The sequence below is a fragment of the Xenopus laevis genome, chromosome 3L (genome assembly GCF_017654675.1).
Source record: "Xenopus laevis strain J_2021 chromosome 3L, Xenopus_laevis_v10.1, whole genome shotgun sequence".
NCBI classification, from domain to species: domain Eukaryota; kingdom Metazoa; phylum Chordata; class Amphibia; order Anura; family Pipidae; genus Xenopus; species Xenopus laevis.
This window is the reverse complement of record NC_054375.1, coordinates 73962184-73986829: the sequence shown is the minus strand read 5'-3', so window position 1 is coordinate 73986829 and position 24646 is coordinate 73962184. Positions and strand designations below refer to the sequence as shown.

The window sequence follows — 24646 nt, the reverse complement described above, 5'->3', positions numbered from 1 at the left end:
ATGACAAGGATCAGGCAGTGTGAAATGATAACCACTGACACTGGACAGCATCGGCATTGTATTGGGTCTTATTAGAAGTGAGCATACCGTCAGAGCATGTTGGCCATGGAGGTGAAACTTTGTGAACTATAATTGAAACTATTGTATATGAAAAATGGTGGATGGCCTTTTTAAATACCATTTTAAAGATATAATATTTTCTGGTGCTATAACAGATTTACACCCCTTTTCACCATAACAAGAAGTGGCTTGTGGCCATCACTCGAAATTTCCCTTGAGAAAATTACCATCAAACCTGTGTTTCATTTCTCTAATAGCTCTTGCCTTCATTATCACATAATACAATAAAAATGCACTAAGTCCAAGGGTTGCCAGCACTCTCGATAAAGTTGCTTGGATTTGCCTGGGTGCAGTGTCAATAATTTATCCATAACTACTACAAGAAGGACCACACTCTCAGGACTTATAGAAATCTGATGACTGAGTCCTGAGAGTGTGGACCTTCTTGTAGCAGCTATAGATATTTTATATATATATATATATATATATATATATAGTCAAATACATATTTTTATATATATATATTATTAGGAAGCACACTAATAAACCACCTATAAATTAAAAAAATAAGAAAAATTAACAAAATAAGCAAAACCCCTTGTTGGGAAATTAAATAATGACTACCTAGTCCATTTCTGCATCTAAATGAACAAATGTCCAGTACTATTCTGTTTACTGGATGTCAAGAATCATTTAGCTATTCTGTGACTGTGATGATTGTACGTTGACTTATCTGACACAGGTGCACACCTTTTTAAGCATACTCTTTCAACCTATCTACAATAACTCTTCTTCAGATCTTCCTAAGTCCTTTAATATATCGGGGTACTGAATTTAGATTAAATTGGCTATAAATGACATAGTTGTGGACACTCAATATTCTGTTTCTTTGTTTACAAATCATGCAAAACTGTGTTGAGAAATTGGGTATTTTCTATTGGCAGTCAAATTTAATGAAGCACATAACCACGGGACTTTAAGTATAAGCACAACGTTTACCCTAAGCTGGTTAGTGAGGCATTCTCTTTTATGTAGACAACTCAACCAGAAGAATCCTTTAATTCACTATATTTTTTTAAAAAAAAAAGCATTTAAAGGAGAATTCAACTGGTAAATGCCCCATACTTTATACTTACCCCTCGGGGCAGATTCAGGCACCAGAGTTCCACGCAGCCATCTTCTGGGTCTTCAGTAAGCTGAGTTGGAGACAGTAGGAGCAATTTGCTGGTTTGCGACAATTGCGCATGTACTGAAATGGATGGAAATTGGTGAAGCGCTGGAAGAATACACAAAGACCCAGAAGATGGCTGAGTGGAACTTCGGTACCTGAATCTGCACCGAGGGATAAGTATAAAGTTAGGGGCATTTCCCTGGGGGGATCTATGCTGGGGGGGAGAGGGAGGGGGATCTATTTGGGGTGGGGGGGTAGTGTTTTTTTGGAAACGGTTTAATTCTCCTTTAAAAAGTAAATATGCATACAATCATAAAGTTGAGTCATTTTCTAACAGGATCCACAGGGCAGTGACAATGTCATCCTAGATGAACACAGGTGACAAACCTGGATTTCCAGTTGCTGAACCACTTGCATTTGGACTCGACATTGAGCAGTACTTCTGTCATCTAAAGCATGCTCATTGTTAAGGTGCCTGAAAAAGAGCAATAAAATAAAAAAATGTATTCACAGACTGTTATGGTTATTTTTTATAACATGGTAGCACAATATAAATTAAAATAAATTTAGACAGACATATCTGAAGTGATAAAGGAAGTACCCCTTTATCATAATCTGCACACATTCCACATCCCAAAACATATATGATAAACAGGCTATAATACACATGACTCATATAAATCAAATATTTAAATAAAGGTATCTGGGCAAAACTGCCAACATTATACCTCCATCTGTGCTCTGTATTTATTGGAAGTGCATGAGTAGGAACACACATGTGCTAGTGAATTTGTAGGGTGTGGTCATTTGTTTTTCTTTATGTGATCATATAATGAATGCAGATTTAATATAATAGATAGGCCATACTAATCATTAAGGTTGGATATGGGGACAACAAATTAAGAATAGGATGGAATTCAAGTTACTGTCTTTGATTACTGAAAAATCCAATAGATTGGATAGTCTAAGTCATAGGAATCTGTCACTATCACTAGAAATGGAGGAGTTTTTCAAAATCACTCCAAGTTGTTCCACTTCCCAGCTGTACTGACAAGCCATGACTCTCTGAAATGGCTTAAAGGACCAGTAACATCAAAAAATGAAATTGTTTTAACGTAATAATTATATAATTCAATATTGCCCTGCACTGTTAAAACCGCTGTATTTGCTTCAGAAACACTACTATTGTTTATATTAATAAGCTGCTGTGTAGCCATGGGGCAGCTATTCAAAGTAGAAAAAGCTCATGTTACACAGCAGATAAGCCCTGTAGAACATAATGTTATTTATTATCCACTATTTATCCTGTGCCATATAGACTTTTTTCAATTTCCTCCATTGCAACTGCTTTTTTTATATGAACGATAGTAGTGTTTCTGAAGCAACCACATCAGTTTTACCAGTGCAGGGCAACACTGCATTATATTTTTATTACTTTAAAACACTTTAATTTTTTGGTGCTACTGGTCCTTTAAGTGCTATGTACGGAGTGCAAGATCTGTATTTCATGCTAGGCTAGGCATCTCAACACACATCTCAAATGAGCTTTGAAAGCATGAATATACCCAGACTAGGCCCTGTCAAAACAGCATCTAGGTTAAGCAGGAATTCCAGACCGACGCACAGAGGGTAGGCACATAGCAGATGAAATAACAAAGTCGATTTATATGTAACTGGAATATCAGAATTTATAACCAACACTGCATTCCTGTGTTCCCAACAGATCCAACAACTACATAGAAGCAAAGCAATGTGGTATATGCTCTCCAGTGTAGTGAAGAGTGCACATTTCTATACACTGAAGAGATTAATCAACCATTCAGTAAACCATTGGCCCAACATAGAAGAACTAACTCCTGAAGACAAGACTCTATCCCCATCGAAATCTATATCTTTGCCTGGTGGATTCACCACTAAACTATCATATTTAAAACTTACATCACATTTACTCCGATCGTGCAAAAGTAATTTTTAGAACTACATTTCAGGCAGCAACTTTAGTCTTGAGTCAAGGGTTGCAGCATGGTTGAAACTAGTCTTATAAAGATATGGTATGGATAGAGATATATGTCATAATGCTATAAAGAAAGTAAGCTTATGTTGCATCTTATCCCATGATGTCCTCCAAAATGACGTGTGTAACCATATATCTGCCTCTAGTATTATTCAAAAATGCTAGACTATTCCTCATAACTCCATCTCTATAAATATACTGCAAGCTTTTTTGTAATTGTACAAATGTTAAATGTATTCTTCCTCTGATATTTAAATGTGAATTTGAATTAAAATGAGATTCTTAAACCGCAAAATGTGTGAGTCTTAAACATAAGGATATTACAGCTGATTACAGAAGAGTCTTTTGCATATATTGTGTCCTGCTTATTTTATAATCATCTCTTTTAATGCATGCTGCACTGCATTTGAAAATATGAATTAATATGCACTCGTCTAGTAACACATCTATCCCCACAAATGAGTGATAAAGGCATAATGCTCACTAACAGATTAATTGCTAAAAAGGTAATAGTAAAGTTTCATTTTTTATTGTATAAAAATGTAAATATATAGATATATATATATATAGCACACATATCAATGTACAAATAAATGTACAATTGTTTAGCTATAGTATCAGGTTTAACTTCAGCAATTACTGTGCAATCTCTGATTATCTTCTAAACAAACACACACACACATACACACATTACCAGTATCAAATTGCAAAACTAAGTTTAGTGTAGCTTTGTCCTTCAATTTTTTATATATTATTAAACACAAATGGCCAATACACACCATAAAAATCAAACAAATGTGACTGCAGGTACAAACATGCTCAGAAAATGTTTGTATGTTAGCATTACACTTGTGTTATACATTTGAAAAACAAAACCATGTTTGCGTTGAACTGCTCAAGTCTTCATATTCAGTTTATCTGTGCTGCTTTCATTATAATAGAGAGACTGTAGAGTACAATAATAGTCAGTGAGGTTTTGTCTTGATTGAATTTTTCAGAGGAACACAAAAGAACCTTGCCATTAAAATAGTCCTTTATTCTCCTGCATGAAGGCGAAAGGTTTTTAAAGTGTTGTGATGTTCAGTAATGAGCCTCTATCTAAATTATCATTGGTGACAAACTCACAAAGCTCTTTTCGAGGACACATAGTTATGAAATGCCAGAGCTGCCACTTTCTTTCCTGTAATTATAGGCTAGCTTGCAGCCCTTCAATGATCATTTATAGAACAGCCTCCAGTGGATTACCGAGAACTTGAAAAACACATACATACCTCTGCCACATCTCCCTTCTCCGTTCCTTGCTATTGTTTACCAGTGATATGTAAAATAATAGAGCCTATTCATTCCTCTACTTAATTATGCCAATCAACATGCAGAAATGGTGAAGGATACAAATGAAATGCAGGAGGATTAAATAAATAGGTTTAGCATGAACATTAAATTAGGAATTTAAATACGTAAAACTATTTCATGTCAAAAATATTCTCTTTTATGTCTTTATATCTGTCTCAGGTGCTACGCATTGCTGTTAAAAATTCTGTATGATATATAAATCAGGAATAGGATAATATTGAAAAATGAGGATTTCGAAAATTTCTGACTCAGTACCTAATTGCTGTTTCAAAATGCATATGCAAAAGGACATTTCATTAATCATTTAATCATGTTCCTCACAGGAAGTTGGAACTAATGTTGCAAATACCCTTTTCATATGAATGCTCCATAATGCTATCTTATGTATTTGATATATTGCATATGTCATGAATTATTGCTGCTTCTAAAGGACTAAATGGGTTGTTATCCTTCAAGATGCTTATTACAAAACCTTTATCATTTTTTTTTACTTATTGCTAGTTCTATTTCACAGCTTTCCACAAGCCAACAAGAATGCTTTTTTTCCTGATGCCAAAGGTCTGTAAATTACCCATGCAATCACTAACACCATTTCACAGACCTGCTCTATTTCTGCTGGTCTGCTAACAAGACGATTACACACAAATTACTGAATGTCTATGAAATATTTAAATGCATTCTGCTCTACTATGCATTAATAAGAGCAAAGCAAGCTATGGAATTCTGGTTAGATCCACTCCTTAATGTCCCCTAATGAGTCTCTTACTGTGACTGCAGTTCAAACAGAAAGGTGAAGAGAAAATGCAAAGGGTGCGTTCAGAAAGCCAGCAAGAACAAACATTGTGTGAGCCAGCTCTAATTTATGGGTCACTTTATAGGTATATTGATTTTTGTTTTCAAAATGGAATAAATGATGTGGTTGACTGGCATTCTTTAAAAACTGCATAAGACTAAGCTGGGTCTTAGCCTCGTGTACGCAGTTTGTAAATGATAAACATTTTCTTTCAGTAGACATTTAATAAAAACTACAAATAGAGAAGAACAAAGAAGACTCTGAATTGTGAACTCTTTTTTTTTTCTTTAAATATCATTCAGGAAAACTGGTATGTGTGAGCATGGATACTGAAAGAGACTATTTTGAATTGAAAACTCCAGCAAAAAAAAAATTGATTTGATGGAAAAAGGGATAGTATATATTTGCAGCTACATATAAAATATTTAAAAAGTCTTTTTATCTTTCTCTCATAGGCCTAGGCTACATAACTACATCTTTGTTAAAGATCAATACTTGTTGTGGGCAATCACTTGGCCCAGGTCTAATAACCTAAAGCAACCCATCAGATATTTGCTCTCATTGTTTAATCTGTGCTAGAAAATAAAAGACAACTGGCTACTAATTTGGGCAACCTGTGCCTTATAGGTTTCCCCTTGGAAGCCTAGGATGAAGCCTAAATATTTTAAAATCCAATGTAGTCCAACAGCCAGTGGCTATGTAATTTTCTGAAACTTCCCATTAGTTCTGGCCTTCACAGAAAGTAGCAATAGTAGTAGTCATTACCATCTACCTTCAGTTAAACAGTTAAATGCAATGATTATTAATCATTCATTATTGGTATGTGATCATATTCAGGAACGTGATCATGAATATCCCATTCGTCCTTACTCCCATGTGAGAATTACTTTCTAATAATACCTGATGATTGTTCTTTATAGGTTTATAGATTATGGCAGACTTTCCTAATCCTAATCAACCTACTTATTCATCAAATGATGCTAAAACATTTTTATGACATTTTAAACAACATTAAATTGCAAGCTGAGCCAGTAATATCTTCACAGAACCTGGGATGGGAAAGCATATGAATATGACAATAAACTCAAAATATCTCTATTAGACAAAGTCAAAAGAAAAAAAAATGTATAGTGACCCTTTAAACAGCCTAATCAGATAATGGAAGTTTTTAGACTATTAGAAATATTATTATTTTAGTTGGCATCTGGAAGCTTTACAATGCATTCGTATTCTGTTCTGTGGTTAATCCTATTGGAAGTGTGTGTTCTACACAAGAATATATTGCATGTGTTTTCAGCACTTAGTGGATAAGGTTTGAAGTGAATTTAAAATGCAAGACGTTAGATGTCAGATCCTATTTCATTGACTGTTACTTAACATTGATTTGATTGCAACCAAGTCATGTTTTATTATCTTCAATAACTTTTTACATGTAATTATTGAAGGTCTTCCAGCAGACTGAATGTTGTTAAAGGTTACTTAAGTGTACCTCTTGCAGGCCACAATAGCTAATGTGCCAACAATGATTTGCTCTCTCCCTGTTTTACTAATCCTTGCAACACTTACTATAGAATTCTTCTTTACTGTTTCACTGGCACCCACTGGAGTTTTCTAGAGCACTGCATAACAGTGTTCAACCGCCTGCAATTATATCACTTTCTCTGATATTATAGTCAAGTCTGAGAGTAATTGGCTGTAGTCTATAAGCGCAATTATTTAATTTAGACTCTTGGGATTAACAAGGATGGAGTTTATCCTTCAAATGAAATCAAAAGGCTGGTTTCATATTATAAATGATGCCATATTTACACCACTACAGTAAAAATACAGCACAAGATAGACTTAATGAAAAAGTTAACACTGTAAAAGCCAATTAAATATGGGTGGCTGTAAGCAGAGATAAACTCAAAGACTAACTTTGGAGCACCTAGCATCTTATTCAGTACTAATGAACCCATGAGGCAGTTTAAACCACTGTAAACTGCAGAAATTAATATTCTCCTCTTGGTGTCTGAAATTTCCTATCCACATGGTGGCCTAATTCAAAATTCATATTTGTGTAATTTTCATATTTTTCTCGACTGTGTATAACCTTGAAATTAAAAAAAACCCTGAATGGTACCTTATTTATTAAGATATCAGAATTAAAAAAGCCTATTGAATAAAATTGTGAAAGAAAAGCAAAAATACCTTGAATTCGTATTTTATTCATCATTCATTTTTAAAGGTCGTCAAGGTTAAAAAAATTAGAAAAACTCAAATTAAATAAATAGTTTACATTTTGCCTAGGACAGCTTCCTTTGACTTTTACGTGACATTGCAAGCTTGCAGGTGAAAGTTTTACATTAGAGATTTTTTTTTCCCTTTTTTGCATAATAAATAAAAATCGTGATTTTTAAACACAATTTAAATCACTGGCAGGTTCAGATAAACTGGGCCACATATGGGTAGGCCCTGTGTATCGTGCACTGGTGTCTATTTTCCAGAAAGTTCTTAAATAGGACAATGCCATTCCCCATATTTTTTATTTAAACAAAGTAATCCTTAGTTTTTTATTAATTTGCTTTCTATAATAAATACTTAAATCATGGCACTCCACACTAGACAAACACAAGCATTTCAGATAACATATCCCATACCTGTAGTTTTGTTCTTATCAAAGATTTTGTTTGTTATACTTTTACATTTTCTTGTCAATACCTGATAAAAAGGCTAATGCTTTCAACTTTAATAGTTAGAAACTTGACATTATTTATCACTAAAAGCCATTTACTTGAAGTTATTCTTTACTTCACACTAAATCCTTTCTATTATTACCCAGTGAATCAAAGCCATTGTGTTTTCTATATCAATCTCCTCAAATACATTTGCCCAGACTGCTCTTTTAACATGAGCTCTGAGGTAAACTGTCATTTGAGCATTTCAAGGTACAATGATTTCAGGTCTATTTAAATCGGCAATTTAAATAAGTGCAGAACTTTTGATAATCTAAAATGTCTGAACTAAATATGGTATTCTAGATTTTAAAGTGTAAGCTTGAAGGTGTAAGATTTATGAAAGAGCAAAGTTATATTGAATACACTAGCATTGTAATTTTATGTCTAGTGAAATAACATGATGCCCTTTTTGAAACCATAGCAATACAGCATATGTTTATAAGAATGCAAAGTACATGGTTTGTTTGAACATAATCTTTTATGTTGATCATTAGAGCATGACGGATACATAAAATAAAATCTGCTTTATTGTAAAATTGTGGAAAAGAAATTGAGAGTGTTACTACAGAGTTATTTGGATCATTTGTAGGACATGGAGAATGGTGAATCATTGTTAACCTCAAGTTTATGCACCTGGGCACAGTGCACAATGTGATTGTCTATAAGAGCTTTTTAAATATGTCAAAAATCACATATGTCATTTGAATAACACCACAACTTTGGTGGGGTAGAAAATATTTGCCGCAGGCTTGAGGAAAGGCTGTTGTTAGCCTGAAACGTCACTGTATTCCTGTCCAACAAAAGCCCAATTGCTAATAAAGGCTTTTAAAGAAAAATTACTGAACGTGTGGTGCTGTCTATCTGCGAAAATAGAGTTTTGTATTCAGGTGGAAGTGGCTGCCTGAGACGTGCACCCCAGTTGCAAAAGGTTTCCGCTGCTGAGTGCTGACTCCTACTACACTTTAGAAAATATTTGCAAAACAGTTTTGCAAATTGCGAATTTAAGTTAGCACAGTGGGTGCACTCACACAAACACCCGTCTTATTTGCGAAAATGTATTCTCAATGCAAATTCGCTAAAAACCAAAAAGACAGGCAGTCTTCAGGAAAAAGCATGTGCAGCACAACCATTTGCAAATAAATATGCACTTTTATAAATAAATGACCCCACTGTGCTCATGTGACTCCTTAAGTGAAAGGGGCTGGATTTGGAGTTCATCTAAACATTAGGCATTACAAAAATGTTGCATCTACAAAGAGTTTATGTATAGAGAGTCTAACACAAGAGAAAGCTATAACTAGGCAACTTAGGAGGCAACTTAGATTCCAATGCAGTCTTCAAGCTCATTGTCTTTGAGCATATACCTGATTTAAAGGGATACTGACTCAATCCCTTATTGTGTCAGCATCATTACTAAAAAAGGGCCACACTAATATTATTTTCAACATCTCCCCCAGCTGCAGCCCACCCCAGTGTTAATAGAGGGCTCTGACATGATGAACTATGCAGCCCCCAGATAACTGGTTCTGTCAGTCATGTTAGGCAGGGGGTGGCACAATTTCCCATAGGCCTAGAGTAGAATATGGCCTATAGGAGGAGCCCAGAATGACTAGCAGAACAAAGTGTTGCTTGTTGGAGCCTTTTGGTAATACTAGGATGGGAGAAAAATAATAGAGGTGTCCTTCCTTGGTGGTAATACTAACACAATTCCTGTAATTTCTAACAGCATAATGCTCACCAGGGTAAAATTGTATTGTGTTTTTATACCAGTTTTGCAGCACAGTCTGGTTGGGAAAATACATGGATAATGAAGGAAACTTTACAATATAATATGCAACCCCTGAAATCTCATACGATTGTTTTACAAAAGCACTTAACTCATTTTGCTATTTATCATTTACAGCTTTTGCATTCTTTAGTCAAGGTGGCTCTGCCCTCCATCGCAAGGAAAGGCTTCCATTTGTAAACAAATCTTTTTGATGTTCCTGCCAACATCCTGGCAACAAAGCAGTGCCATTTCAAATAAGCTAATTAACTTAATTGTTGATGAAGCATGAAACAGTTCATTCACCCTGTTAACCGCACCATGACAACACAAAATCTTCAGCCTGAAGTTACTCATCTATAAAAATGGTCTGGCCTCCTGTTTTATATATGTTTATTGCAATGTCCTATTTATTCTGATGTTTACAAATGCAAATGGTTATTTAAATCAGTATAAGAGAAAGGCACATGTGCACACATGAACAAACAAAAACAAAACAAAAGGAACACTCTAATATCCCTATAATACAGCAGCACACTATTGCTTTACCCCCCTTTGAGCTTACAACTAAAGGTTTGGAAGATGAAAAATATCTGCCTTTGGCCCATACTGGGTGGGTCTTAGAACTAGATGGTCTGCTATAAATCCTAGGAATTCCCCTCTCAATCAGGTTTTTGATATTGTGGATTGTTATGAGAATTGAAGATTCTGAGGATTGAAGAGACACAGTAGTAAACTACAAAAAGAATGCTACAGTGGTGCACGGGGATCTGAATGAAACATATATTGTAGATGGTCATAAAGTAATCATAAATCTGTAAGGGGATATGGACAGAGACATGCAACTCCAAGTACTCTCAGCCAGACTGGCTAATCTTGCTGCAAAAAAAGGTATTCCAATCCTTTGACTCTAGCTAGTTCAAAGATGGTTGTATACACTGCTCTAGAACTTTTAAAATTTGGAGTCTACATAATTATTTCAAATTCATCTTTATGTTACTGCTTACTGTAAGCTAAAGATTCATATTTATCATGTATAGATTAAGATCAGCAGTGTGCGAAGTTTATGCAGTAACTTACTTTAAAAACTGTCCAAAATCTTCACAAATATTTTCACAGCCTGGCCACTTACAGACACCATGGCCATAAAGAGTATGTGAAGCTCCAGTCTCCTCATGTGATGAGCTGTAATAAAAAGAACATAGCATCAGATTAATCTCAAAAGCCATAATCGTTGGAGGCTGCTAGCGCCTGTCAGGTTACGATCACTGACAAACAGGTCAAAACAGGTCAATTCAGCTCAGAGCAGTCAGAAAAATGTAATCGTTCGATTGAATAGTTCAACTGCCAAGGAAGGATGATGTTCCAATTAGAGGAGAAATAGAGCCAAAGATGACTTCTAATAAAGGATTAAAAAAATGACTATACAACACTGCATAGTAATTTTGACATTTGACCTCTATTGCAGTACTGAGCTTACAAGTTTGAGAACACTTTAAAATGCTGTTTCCTCAGTTAGGAAATTACATCATGGTTTCAAGCAGTTACATACAGTATGCTTTAACACAGAATGAATAAAGATAAATAATGATATAAAATATAAAACATAGTATCACATTTTTTAATATTAAAACTGATTCTTTTTTATATTTTAAATTCTACATGGGCAATATTCTTTTCAGTTACTTAAACATAAAAAGACATTTATGCGCAATACAACTGAATAAAAATATACAATTGCAATATCAAGTAATCGTGTTATTGTGTAATGAAATACAGAATTGCTAATGACATTCTTGCAAATAAATGTTTAATTTTTAGTAAAATTTATGCTTTGTCATATACCTTTCAGAGCTTAATAATATCTTCATTTATCAACCTGAACTTTTAGTTTGTTGTTGTCAAGAACCCATGCCCCATATTTTGTGCTTTAGGGTATTGGCAGACGGGGCATTTTATCACCTTTGGTTAATCTTCTCCAGCAAGGGAGTCACTGTCCAAAGTTACCTTGTCACTGGGAATAATGTAAATCCCTGGTGGTAAAACATATGCAACGTGCAGATTTTGTTGTCCACGCTGTAGAAGACTAAACTCAAATTTAAGTTTTCTTTTATATATGTGGATGGAATCAAAGAATATTTGGATTGGGAATGATCTTTCTTACGTTTACCCTTATACCATGCAGCCCCCATCCAAAAGTAGTATGTATGTATAATTCTTGTATGTGATGCCACCCTGTAATAATAGTGATATAACGAAATTAGTTGGAGTTAGGGAAGCATTTTATTTTTACACTTCCAGTGAAAAATGTTTTTCAGATGAAAAATCGAACTGCTTTTCGTGCCCACAAATCAGTGCTGTCTAGTCAAATAGGGATAGTTTTTAGAGGCAAGCATTAAGCCGCTACAATACCTTGTGCAAGCTAAAATGCATTGAATAAAAAATGATGGGAATGTAAGTGCAAAATTGAAATAGGGAAGTATAATATAAGGAGTTAGCATTTACTGGTCACTGTTTAAGATCACTTGTCTTAGTGGGTACTAATTAGGGGTTAACAAAAGAAGCTTTCTGTCCACATATTAGAAAAGTGGTGTATCAAAAAGTAAGTGAAGGCTAAGCTTTACATCTTAGTTTCTAAAAAAAACTGTAGGTTATACTCATGTGGAGTAAAATTGTGGCTTCCAAGAGGAAAACTGGTCATTGACATCATTCTACAGAAAAAGCAATATACATAGTTAGGGGCAGGAGCTCACAACGGAAAAACTCACCTACTTTCTATTCATTTCTATGGAATTTTTAGAAGTATATTTATCAATGGGCGAAAGTTAGGGGGTTATTTATCAAAGTCCGAATTTATCTCAATATTTTCTGAAAAAAACTCAGACCAAATCCGCAAGGGTTTTTTTGCCTTATTTATTAATACACTTTCACGAAAATATGAACTTTAAGAATTTTTCAGAATTTCCTCCCGAAAAATGAATATTTTTGGATTCTTGCCCAAATCCCCCGAAAACGTTGGATTATTGCACGAAAACCAGCGCAGATCAAAAAATCTTTGGGACTTCTCCAATTGACTTATATGCAACCATGTCAAGCCTGAGATGCCATATTTTCAGATTCGGACTTTATAAAAAATTTGTGATTTTTATTCACTAAAAATTCGGATTTATAATAAAAACATGAATTTTTCGTGTTTTTTTTGGCATTCAGAGTTTAGTAAATAACCCCCTTAGAGTGCACCATAGAAATGCAAAATCCCAGAGGCCCGAATAGAAAAAACTGAGTTTTTCTGTGGCGAGCTCTAATTTCACACTTAATAAATCTGCCCCTTAGCATTGGTTGATATATAAAATAGAAAACCTTGTATTGCTGCTTTGACCAATTGTCAGTTGCATGTTAACAGAACAGAGCCATAGCTTTATTGACATATACTGATTACAAGCCACATTGTACAGTATGCTATTAAAAGCTACTTTATTAACAAAAAAGCTATCCATGCCTGCTGTATAATTAGATGCTGTTGTATTTGAAAGAATGCATTTATTTGATTAAACAGCATCGTGTGAACAGCATTGGCTGTTTGCTGTAAGATATATGTTATTTCCGCAGAACTGTTATATAAGTACTGATTTTTATAATTGAACACAAACCAAAACAATGGCAATCTTATCTTCACTTACATAACTTCTCATAGCAACATAAAAAAACATAACAAATGAACATTCACTGTATCTAATTATATCAGGTTTCTCAAACAAGTGCTTAGTTCCCATGAAAAAGACAGACCAGCCAAGTAAGGCACAAAAAGTATTACCTGTCTCTTCTTGCACTCAGTACTGATGCCTGTCCATTCAATAAAGAATGGTGTGTTATTGGTGGGGATGCTTTGGAAGTGGTGGTGGAGGTAGTAGAAGAGGAAATGTTAGTAGTGAGGTCTAGCCCTCCATGTTTAATGCCATTATCTTCCATACTGTGAACTCCAGTCACTTCTTTCCATAGCTGCTGAATTTCAGCAGGGCTCAAACCAGCTGTAAAATTAAATAAAGAGCAAAATCAGCCAGTTTCTGTAATATTTTTGTCTGTATTTCCAGAAGTACCTATTTGAATTTTATAATTCCAATCATTTCAGTACAGGCTGAACAAAAGCCATTTCTACTGCATATGGAAAATAATGTAATAAATAGTCTTACGTTTACTACATGTCTAATAACTCATAGCAACCAACCAGCAGGTATCATTTACTGTTCAGCTGCTAAAAACCAACACCTATTTGGTTGCTATGGTTTACTAGATGTGGGCAAACTTAGGACTTTTTATTTAATTACTCATTGCGGTTAGTATTGCACATTCATTCAACTAAAATAAGATTATTTTTATACTGTATATAAGGAAGTGAAAATCAAACTGGTGAAATGTACACATAAACATATTGTACTGTATAGTACTAAGTAACTTTTAAGAAAGTCTGCAGGTAACTGAAATGATAATACACAAAAATCATTCATATAACTATAGACTCTCATAATGTGTTACCTAATAAACTGCAGTTTATAATGCACAAAGCCACACACATCCTGTAAAATACATAATTGTCATAATGTGCCTACTATTAAAGATATTGGAAATCACTCTGAGGTCCTTTAATAAAGGATGCTAAAACAAAGATGGTAGGAGGGATGGGGGAGTTAAACTATAAGGGGGGACTGTCAAAGTTGGGGTTGTTTACTCTGGGGAAAAGACACTTGCCAGGAGGCATGATTTCTATGTACAAGTACATTAGAGGACATTATAGACAGATAGCAAAGGAACAGAACTGTTGGTGGTTCTTTATGATAAGGGCAGTGAGGTTGTGGAATGCCCTGCTAGGAGATGTTGTGATCACAGATTTTATTAATGCCTTTAAGAGGGGCTTTGTTGATTTATTGAAGAAACATAATATCCAAGGATATAGTGATCTTAAGATGTACAGTTAATTAGTATAGGAACTGGTATATTCCTACACGATGAATATAGCTAAATGATGATAGTACCTTGTGGTAGAGACTGGACTGGAAGAGCAGATTGGCTAGGCGGGATGGATATAAGTCCCTGCCGTTGAAGGTTGAGCAGATGTTGTTGCTGCTGCAGTTGTTGCATCTGAAGGAGCTGCTGTTGGAAGACAAGCTGCTGTGCTGCTAATTGTTGCTGCTAAAAAGATAAGACATTGAAATGGTTAAATTAAAAACATAAACAGCTTCTCTTAAATTCACATATTGGTGAAGAACAATTTCACATGTAATCCTCACTTTCTAGCAGTGAAGTAAACTCTACTTGTTTTTATGTATTCATCTATTCATTTATAACTAGCTGCATAATTTTGGATGAGGGCAAACTGTTCCTAAAAGAAGCAGATGTAAGTGAACTTGCTATTAGAGGGCAACATTTCTGCAAGCTCTGCAACTTCTACATACAGATCAGACTATTGGGCAAATTCACTAAAATGCGAAGCTGCTAATGCTAGCGCTGGTGTAAATTCGCTAGCGAAGCGGACCTACTCTAGCGCTACTTCGCACCCTTACGCCAGGCGAAGTTTCGCTATGGCGAAGGGACGTAACTACAATAATTCACTAACTTGCGCATTTTACTGAACGTTACCTCTTGCGCCAGACTTGCCTTCACCACCACAGACCAGGCGAAGTGCAATAGAGTAGATAGGGATTGCTTCAAAAAAAGTTTAAAATTTTTCTAAGTCCCAAAAAACGCTGGAGTCTTTTCCTTTTTTAAGGGTGATAGGCTGAAAAAGATTGTAATTTTTTTGGGGGTACCCTACTTCCCCCCTATATTTCCTAACATTTGGCACCTAAACTATACAGTGGGCACTTAAATAGGGCAAAATAACAACTCTATTTTATTTTTAGAAGCTTTCCCAGGCTTGTGTAGTGTAATGTATTTGCTGCTATACATACGTCCATTGTACTTTAACTTGGAGCCGTATCCAAATTAGGCATCACTAGCATAACTTCGCATTGCTTAACGAAGTAACGCTAGTGCAACTTCGCTACCTTTCGCCTCCCTGAGCACAACTTCGGATTTTAGTGAATTAGCGGCACCCTGGCGAAACTTTGCCTGACGAAGTGCGGCGAAGTGTGGCGAAGCCTGCGCTAGCGCAACTCCGCAGGTTAGTGATTTTGCCCCATAAAGAGAAATACATTGCCACGCAAAATGTCAGGATTTGTGCTCACCTGAAATGACATTCAAGTTCACATCTCTAAATAAGCTCTAGAAATACCCAGTAGTATACAAATTTCCCATATAAAACAGTTCTCAGCAATTGATTTGATAATTTGTAATACATTTGTGCCTGCTAAATGTGGCACTCTATTGTAACAGTCTCAAACTCAGATGTGCCTTTCATCGTATGCAGGTTTGATCCCCAGCTGCCCATGAATGTAGTCTCCAGCAACCTATTAGGAAATTGGGATGCAGCCTTTATGTCAATAGCCTGTTAGTGTTTTATTTTCTCTTCTTTGGAATATATTACTAGGGATGTAGCGAACTGAACTTGTTCGCGCGAACTTCGACCGTTCGCGTCCGCCGAATGTTCGCGAACGTCGCGCGACGTTCGCATTTTGAGTTCGCGTTCGATTCGAATACAAATCGTTCGACCATTCGACCATTCGACCATTCGAATTCCTTCGACCGCTAAAAATCGAACGATTTCCGTTCGAACGATTGTAAGCATTCGATCGAATGAAAAGCATTCGATCGAATGCTTCGATCGTTCGATTCGAATGAAAATCGTTCGATCGAACGATTAAAATCCTTCGATCGTTCGAATCGAACGATTTTAGCGGGTGTTCGAAGTTCGCGAACTGTTCGCGAACGTTCGCATTTTTTGCCGGTGTTCGCGAACGGCGTTCGCGAACACCAAATCGGCAGTTCGCTACATCCCTATATATTACACTAGTATCACATTCCAACAAAATCACATTCCAACAAAAGAAGTTGCCTATTAGAAAAGTATAACTTCAATTTTGTGAGGCATTACAAGACAAACCAGAGCTCTCAAGACTCAGGAGAATATAAGATGGCAGTCACACTTCAGAAAAAGACAAGCTGCTGTAGAAGACCTTTCCTTTTTTGTTTGGGGAAAAGAGAAACTTCTGATGCACTCACTGGAAAACAGACTGCATAATGGAGCAAGTCATGTGGATTGCCCAAAGCCTCGGGAGAAATAACGGAGCAATTTCTATGCTGTAGTTGATGCCTGTCTGAAATTCTATTCACAAATCCAAACAGAAACAAAGCCTCAGGAGGTCAGAACTGTTTCCTGTAGGTTTGCATAATGGGCAACTTTAAGACAACGTCTGCAATACCTGCTGATCAATTTAACTACTTCAACGTGTTATATTTGCATTATGTTTATATTAGATGCAGTCTGCAGACAAGTGCTGGGCAAGCTTAAGAAGCTAGCTTGTCAGCTTGATTTATGAGCACATCAAACTGGAACTTTCTATTCGCCAGTCCAAATCTCCAGTAGCAGTTCATTAATCAGGGGCCTGTGACTTTGAAATTAAATTTTTTTATATAACAATAAGCCAACTTTGCATGTTTCTTGAACTGTATCATAACTTTTCAGCATTCTTTACAAATTGAAGCTAGGTAACATGTAGTATCATATTCAGAATGCATTTATCAAATGCTAGCTACATTTTACAGAACTGAAAGTCTGCAATGAAGGCTTGCAATGCAGGTTTAAAAAAGTATGGACATAAATAGTGCTAAAGAAATATGAGATCAAAAGGTCTGGGCAGTAAAATACGGTTATATTTTATAACATATAATCAATTAGATGCTGGTTTAAACTTTAACACATGAATACTGAGATCTTCAAATAAGTCCATTGTTTAGCTTTCATCATAAATACTGCTATTTATATACATTTCTTACATGCATATATTTTGGTGAATATTTTTCTAACTGTACTAGTAAATACAACAAACCTCTTTTGCTTGCTTTCCTGGATGTGGCTGTGGTTGTTGCTGCTGCTGTTGCTGCTGCTGTTGTTGTTGTTGCTGTTGTTGTTGTTGCTGTTGTTGTTGCTGTTGTTGCTGCTGCTGCTGCTGCTGCTGTTGCTGCTGCAAAAGCTGAAGATGTAACTGTTCTTGCTGTTTCTTGTAAAACTCTTGTAGTTGTTGCTGAATAAACCATTTTGACTTTAATAAATAAAGGTAAAAGTTTCACGTATTACAAATCCTACACTTTCTAGACTGGAGTGTGGAAAATAAACCATATGATGTGTGATGGAAATTCAGGCAATAAGGTGTGGTTGGGGCTACAGGAACAGCATCAGGAGGTGCAGCTGAGCCCTGTTGATATTAAGAACTGGGCCCCATTCTGTCATGTGCCTCCTGCCATTCCCTAAATGATGCACAAATTAGGGGATTGGTAAAGGGCTCTTAGATGCCTAGCCCTCACCAATACATCTTGACTAATGCAGTCAGTGCTGTATTTGTGGGGGAAATTGTAGACCTCTGCACTGCTCTGAGATGGACTGCTGCTGAGCCTAGTGTAGAGTGCAAGGTGCAAAATACAGCATTAAGTAGTTAAGCTGTTAAGCTTCACAAATGACCCATACAGTTGTCTAAATTATGTTCTAAAATCTTCTCCTTGCCATGACCATGAGCCACAGCCAAAAACTTAATTCTACAATAATATCAAAATGTACTTGGGACATTAGCTCACTTTTAGGGTTTAGGACATTTCAGGGTCTAGAACAAATATCAGTGATGCCAGCCCCTAAACTGGCCCTGGGCATGGGTGCACTGTGCCTGCCCTCAAGCTCTAGGGTGTTTGTGGTTGGAAGCCTGCTGTAGGCAAATCTCGCACTTATGGTGTGTCCTTCAATAACTAACCTTTTCGCCAAAGCTAAAGTAGATGCCTTATTGTACATAACATTTAATAACATATAGATAAAATCCTAACGAAATTGAAAATGAAAATGGATATTATATAAAACATAAGCAATATAGATAGAAATCTAACAGTTTAATGTAATAAAAGTTCTAAATAAGACAATTGTAGAATTATTATTACATTTAGGATCTGCCTGGGGTTGGGGTTGGTATATTTTTTTGACATTATTTTTTTAATAAAAGCTTAATTAGATATGCTGTGTGATGGAACAAATCTTACAATTCTCAGTCTTTTTATACTGCCTGATGGTTTACGAAATACTATTGCAAGTTTGCAAAAACCTATATTAAATACAGGCACAGAAAAAATAACTTTCAAAATGCAAAAATTATTTGCATTGCACATGCACATTTTTAGATAATGACCGCTGTTACACTCCCCTGATGTTAGAATGAAACACTAGACTTTTCAGGCCCTTGTTCTATGTCCTGATCTTCTTTTACCTATTGTTTTATAAATATGAAGATTTTATCTGGTTACATGAGTACTGACTCGAATCTGTGCATTACATGAACAACTGTCATATGAGAACTTAGCTTTTGAATCCATCTGGCTACAGTCTAGTTGCAACAATGGACAATTACTGGAAAGATGCAGAGAGCACCCTGTCATTTAAGTTGGAAGGTTTCAGGCCAGTACACAAGTAATCATATTATGGGGTTCCTCTGCTTGTATGCCCATCCCTCTTCAGTTATAAAAATTTTCTAAAGCAAGCAATGGCTGACAGCTTTACAGCAGCTGCCAGCTATATATAGAATAAACATGGGACAGATATTGAAATATGAAATTTAGGAATTATATGCATTCTCAAACTTATTTTAATTGTAGATTATTCATTAAAGTCAATAAAATTGTGACCGCTCAAGATTATTCATTGCCTGTAAATTTGCAATTCTAGATAAGGAAGGAGTGGATTGAAAACTCTTGTTACATGGGTCTTTTGCAAAACCGTGCTTCTACTTGTGTACCTGAAACAGAATACAATATATCCAGTGTACTATATTGGAAATCATAGCGCTAGATGTGCAGTATAAGAGGCAGCATAATTTGAATGTGGTTTGAGCTGTGTGTCTATAAAAGATTGTGCAGTAATATACAAATATACAACATAACACAACAAAGCAGCTTTGCTTGCTGGAGGACTACATTTTCTGGAGTGATATACACCACATTATATGCAAAAGTGTCACCCTCTGTTACATTCCGCCTCCTACGTTTAACCTTTAATATTATTTTATACAGTAAGTAGATTTTGGCCAGAATTTTTTTTGGGGTAAGGATAATTTATACTATTATTATTGTTATTATTAGTGTAATACTACTTTTATTGTAAAAAAAAAGGTATTACTTAGAGCTCATTTACAATGGCAGGGCAATTTCATTTCACAAGATATTCTGTTATGCCTATTTATGCATACATAGGCAGCACATAGTTGGGGAGCTATCTCAATGCCTTGTGCATCATTCAGGGGTACTAGATGAAATTAAGTACCAGTACGTACCACCGTCCAGTTAAAAAAATACTTTTTACTCTGGTGCATACATGTACTTAATATATGGGCCCCTAAGGTGTTCAATGTTGTGTACCATCATACTTGAACACATGCCACTGTTTCACTGGTGAATGAGAGAGTTTAAGTTTTTATGTTATCACTATTTCTCTTTCCTGGTATTTGTTTCTAAGGACATAACAGTAAGCTATTAGCAATAAACAATGGTATAGTAATAGTACAGTAAAAGACAAGCTTTTCTAGTCTAAAAAAGCCAGATGCCTGAGAGGTCCATAATAAAGATTATCTAAATATGTGATAGTAGACTGTATTTATCTCTTTGTATTCCAAATTTTTATATATTTTACATTCTAAATCAAATTAAATGAAATATAACCCTCAAAGAAAATCGAGCAGGTGATGGGAATTCACAGGTGATAAATTATCTATTCAACAGAAGGACACATCCTGCTGATTCACTGAGAAATTTAATTTTGAGGTTTAGATATATTAATGTCAACAATGATACCGAAGGCACACATAATAATATGTTGTGTCTATCCAGTGCCACTTGCTATATAATCTCATTATTCAAAAAACACATTTTACTGACTTTTAGTTCAGCCACTTGATTTTGTGTGACATATAAATTTACTCCTCATAAATCTTTGCAACAATACTCTCCTTTTATGTAAAAAAAGGCAGATCTATTATTTTTTCTTTAAATGCAAAAAGCTAGAAAAACGCACTGTCTTTCCCTTATTATGACTAAAACAAGTGGTAACGTGTTATATCTATCATAAAACAACAATCTTCAGTAACTCTCTGACACTTCTTGTGCTTTGACAAGTCTAGAAATGTAGTGTTCTGTTTCAGATGACAATGTAAACAATAATCTGACAGCACATTATTTTTCTGTGTGTGATATACGCTGCTATAAAAGGTGAAGACGAGATAAACATGACAGAGGATTTATGCAATACCAACATTTGAGCAGTAACAGAGAATTAACTGTTGAAGGGAGGAAATGAAGATTACCTGCTGTAACATAACAGCTTGTTGCTGCTGGAGAAGTGCTTGAAGCTGCTGGGGAGACAATACTTGTTGCTGAAGTATCTGTTGCATTTGCTGCGGGGTGATCACCTGGGGAGTCATCATGGCCATTGAAACAGGCACCTGCCATAAAAAGAAAAGAAAAATGATTTTCTGGGATCTGTTGTAAACCATTGATAGTTTGTGTGTTATGGGGTTATGAAAATCCAGATATTTTCGCTTTGTCTGCATATTTCTTATAATTCAGTTAACAAATTGTAATGAAGCAACATTTTTCCATTAAAGCAGCAACTGATGGATTCTACTATTGTTTGTCTGTATTGTGTTGTCTATGGTTACCAGTTACCATTATTCACAGTGAAGCAAAAGTGGTGCAGAAGAAACATTTTCCTTATTTTCTCTTTATCCCCCCCCCCCAGAGATACACAGATGTTGTCCCCAATCCAACTGAACAATTAAATCTGCCCAATTGATACCTGCCTGATTTTGGTGACAAATCACGCAGGGCTGGCAGCTGGAACCATACATAGGTCAATAAGCTGCCAACTCAGCCAGTGTATGGCCACCTTAAGGCAAGTAATAAAAACTATAAAAAATTAAATATGAACATATTGAAAAGTAGGACATTCTTAAATTATTGAAAGTAGAGTTGATCTTTATAAAATCCCCTCTAAATAAGGGCATGCTAGAGTTGATGCAGAGGAATGGGAGCACAAAGCCACAATTGGAAGGAAGAGGTGAAGAATGGCAGAGAATAGAGAAATAACAGAAGGATAGAACAAAAAATGTTCTAGAATCTTACTAGTGATGGAACTAAAACATATGGTTTAATTATTCAAATAAAGAATGTGATTTAAAGGACAATTATGTATTTTAATGCAGTGAAAGGATTATTTAACTTGTAAAAATAACACTATGCCAAACCAATGGAAACTTAAAGGAACAATTCAGTATGAAAATAAAATCTGGGTAAATAAAATAAAAAAAATGTTTCTAATATAGTTAGTTAGCCAAAAATGTAATGTATAAAGGCTGGAGTGAGCGGATGTCTAACAGAACAGAACACTGCTTCCTGCTTTACTCTCCAACTCTGAGTTAATCAGTGACTTTTAAGAGACATAACTGTTCAGTGAGTTTGCAATTGATCCTTAGCATCCAGGTCAGATTCAAAAACAGTTATGACCCATGTGCCCTCCCTCAAGTCTCTGATTGGTTACTGCCTGATAACTAGTTATGAGCAAATGTTTTCACCAGTCATGGATTTGCGGGAAAAAATTGCAGCAGAAAATTTCACAGTGACAAAAAAGTTGCAGAGACAAAAATGTCGCAGAGACATAAAAGTCAACATAAGAAGAAACACCCATTGACTTTAATGCATTTGGAAAAAAGTCACAGAGACAAAAAAGTTAACATAAGAAGAAACACCCATTGACTTTAATGCATTTGGAGAGAGAAAAATATGTGCGTAAAAAATTGTTGGGTGTAAAAAAAATGTTGCTGCCAATTGACTTCACTGCGTTTTGCAATTTTTTTTGCAGTTCCGCTAATTTTTCAGCAAACGGGACAGTTTCTATTACTACTGATAACCAATCAGTGAAAGCCAAAAGAGCTGCAAATCAAGAAGTAGTGTTCTGGCTATTATGATAGACATCCAATCACTCCTTTATACATTTTTGGCTAACTATATTTAATTTTTTTATTTTGCACAGCCTATTTACCAGTTTTTGTTTTTATACTGAACAATTCCTTTAAAGTCAAAGTCTTCCTCACTTTTACTGAGCAGACTTCTTTTTTACCCTTAATTCACCGCATAAACCTTAAGCTTTCCTCATAATAATAAATTCTGCTGCCAAGTTGCACTATAGCAAGTATACCTCCAATGTAACAAATCTGCCATTCATTTTTCTGGATAGTATTTATTCATCAAACGTTTATATATATATATATATATATATATATTTAGAGATTTTTGAGATATCTGTTGATTGATAAATCTCACTGTTTCCTATGATCTATTCACATTGGTCTATAGTAAAAAGTTGAGTGAAACATTACCAGTGTTGTTGCTCATAGCAACAAATCAGATCTTTACTTTTGTTTTTTTAACTGTTGAAATTGAATTGCTGATTGGTTGCTCTGGGCAATGCTTCACTCCACTTTTTTAGAATGATAAATAGACTCCATAATCTACTATTCGCAACCAATGTCATTGGCACCTTAAAGACTTCTGTAGCTTGTTGCATACTTTCTCACAATGCAACTTTTTTTCCTAGAATGCTTTTGTGACCATTCCCTGAGTTGAACCTGTAGCACTTGTGCACCCCAAAGTGTGCTTTGTGAATTGTGATTTTTTGTGATTTTTATATATATATATATATATATAGCAGGAAAATGTATTTGCTGACAAATTAAATGAAATGCTACAGCATGTTTAGTACAGCATATGAACTTTAACTGAGTTTCCCTATTATTTGCAGCAGTTATAATGGAGTCTATAAAGATAACAGTCAGACTAACTAGAAGAATAGTGCAAAGGCAAATTTAAAAGTAAACAAGTTTACAGATGTGTTTGTGAGAAACAAAGAGAGATATACCAAGACCTTGTAAAAATGCATGTCATTACCTTCAAACATGCAATGAATAGCTTGTTAATATATGATGGTTGAGTTCTGTAAAATGAGACAAGTGAAATAATAAAAAGTCCCACTTACAATTAGTTGCTTAGTGATGCCTAAGTGTTATGTTGCCAAAAAAATGAAGCATCTGTTTACAGCACTGTTTGTTCTCATCCTAGCACAGATAAGAGGAGTTCACTAACAATCTGTGCAAATCTGATGTGGCTATTTATGAAAGCACTGTATAAAAAGCAGCAGAGCTTTTCTCACTTATAATGAGTGGCAATGCAAACAGATTTGTTTTTATCCAGCTGCTTTGTTCTATGATGTCTTCTTGTTTGTTGTTCAAATTAAAACGACAAAGAGCTATAGCACACTAAAATGAGAAAACATGTTTATATGAATAATATTTCTCTTTTGTTTATTATTAGCTAGAAAAGTAGGTTCATGCAATTTGTTTGGGCATTCTATCATATTTGCTTTTTTTTTATACCATATGAGTGGAAGCTGTGATGGTTGTTATTTGAGCTGAGGCATTCACCATTAACAGCCATAACATTGAACCCATAATGTCTATAAATTTGTGGTGTATTGCTACATCTGTGTATCACAAAAGTCTGAATTAAGCAAGTTGGCAGCTCCCACACTAAGGTTTATACA

The 24646-nt window shown here is 35.3% G+C and overlaps 1 protein-coding gene across 10 annotated transcripts in view; it reads right to left on the bottom strand.

The window, feature by feature from the left end:
* foxp2.L (forkhead box P2 L homeolog) overlaps window positions 1–24646 on the bottom strand; it is a 149514-nt gene that overhangs the window by 41170 nt on the left and 83698 nt on the right. For 6 of the 10 annotated variants that reach the window (XM_041585223.1, XM_041585229.1, XM_041585226.1 and 3 more), the window contains 6 exons: window positions 21357–21494; window positions 17856–18068; window positions 14904–15060; window positions 13688–13901; window positions 10954–11058; window positions 1619–1706 (listed from right to left, as the gene is read on the bottom strand). In XM_041585223.1, coding sequence (XP_041441157.1) covers window positions 1619–1706; window positions 10954–11058; window positions 13688–13901; window positions 14904–15060; window positions 17856–18068; window positions 21357–21494 — 915 coding nt within the window. 10 annotated transcript variants of the gene reach the window in all.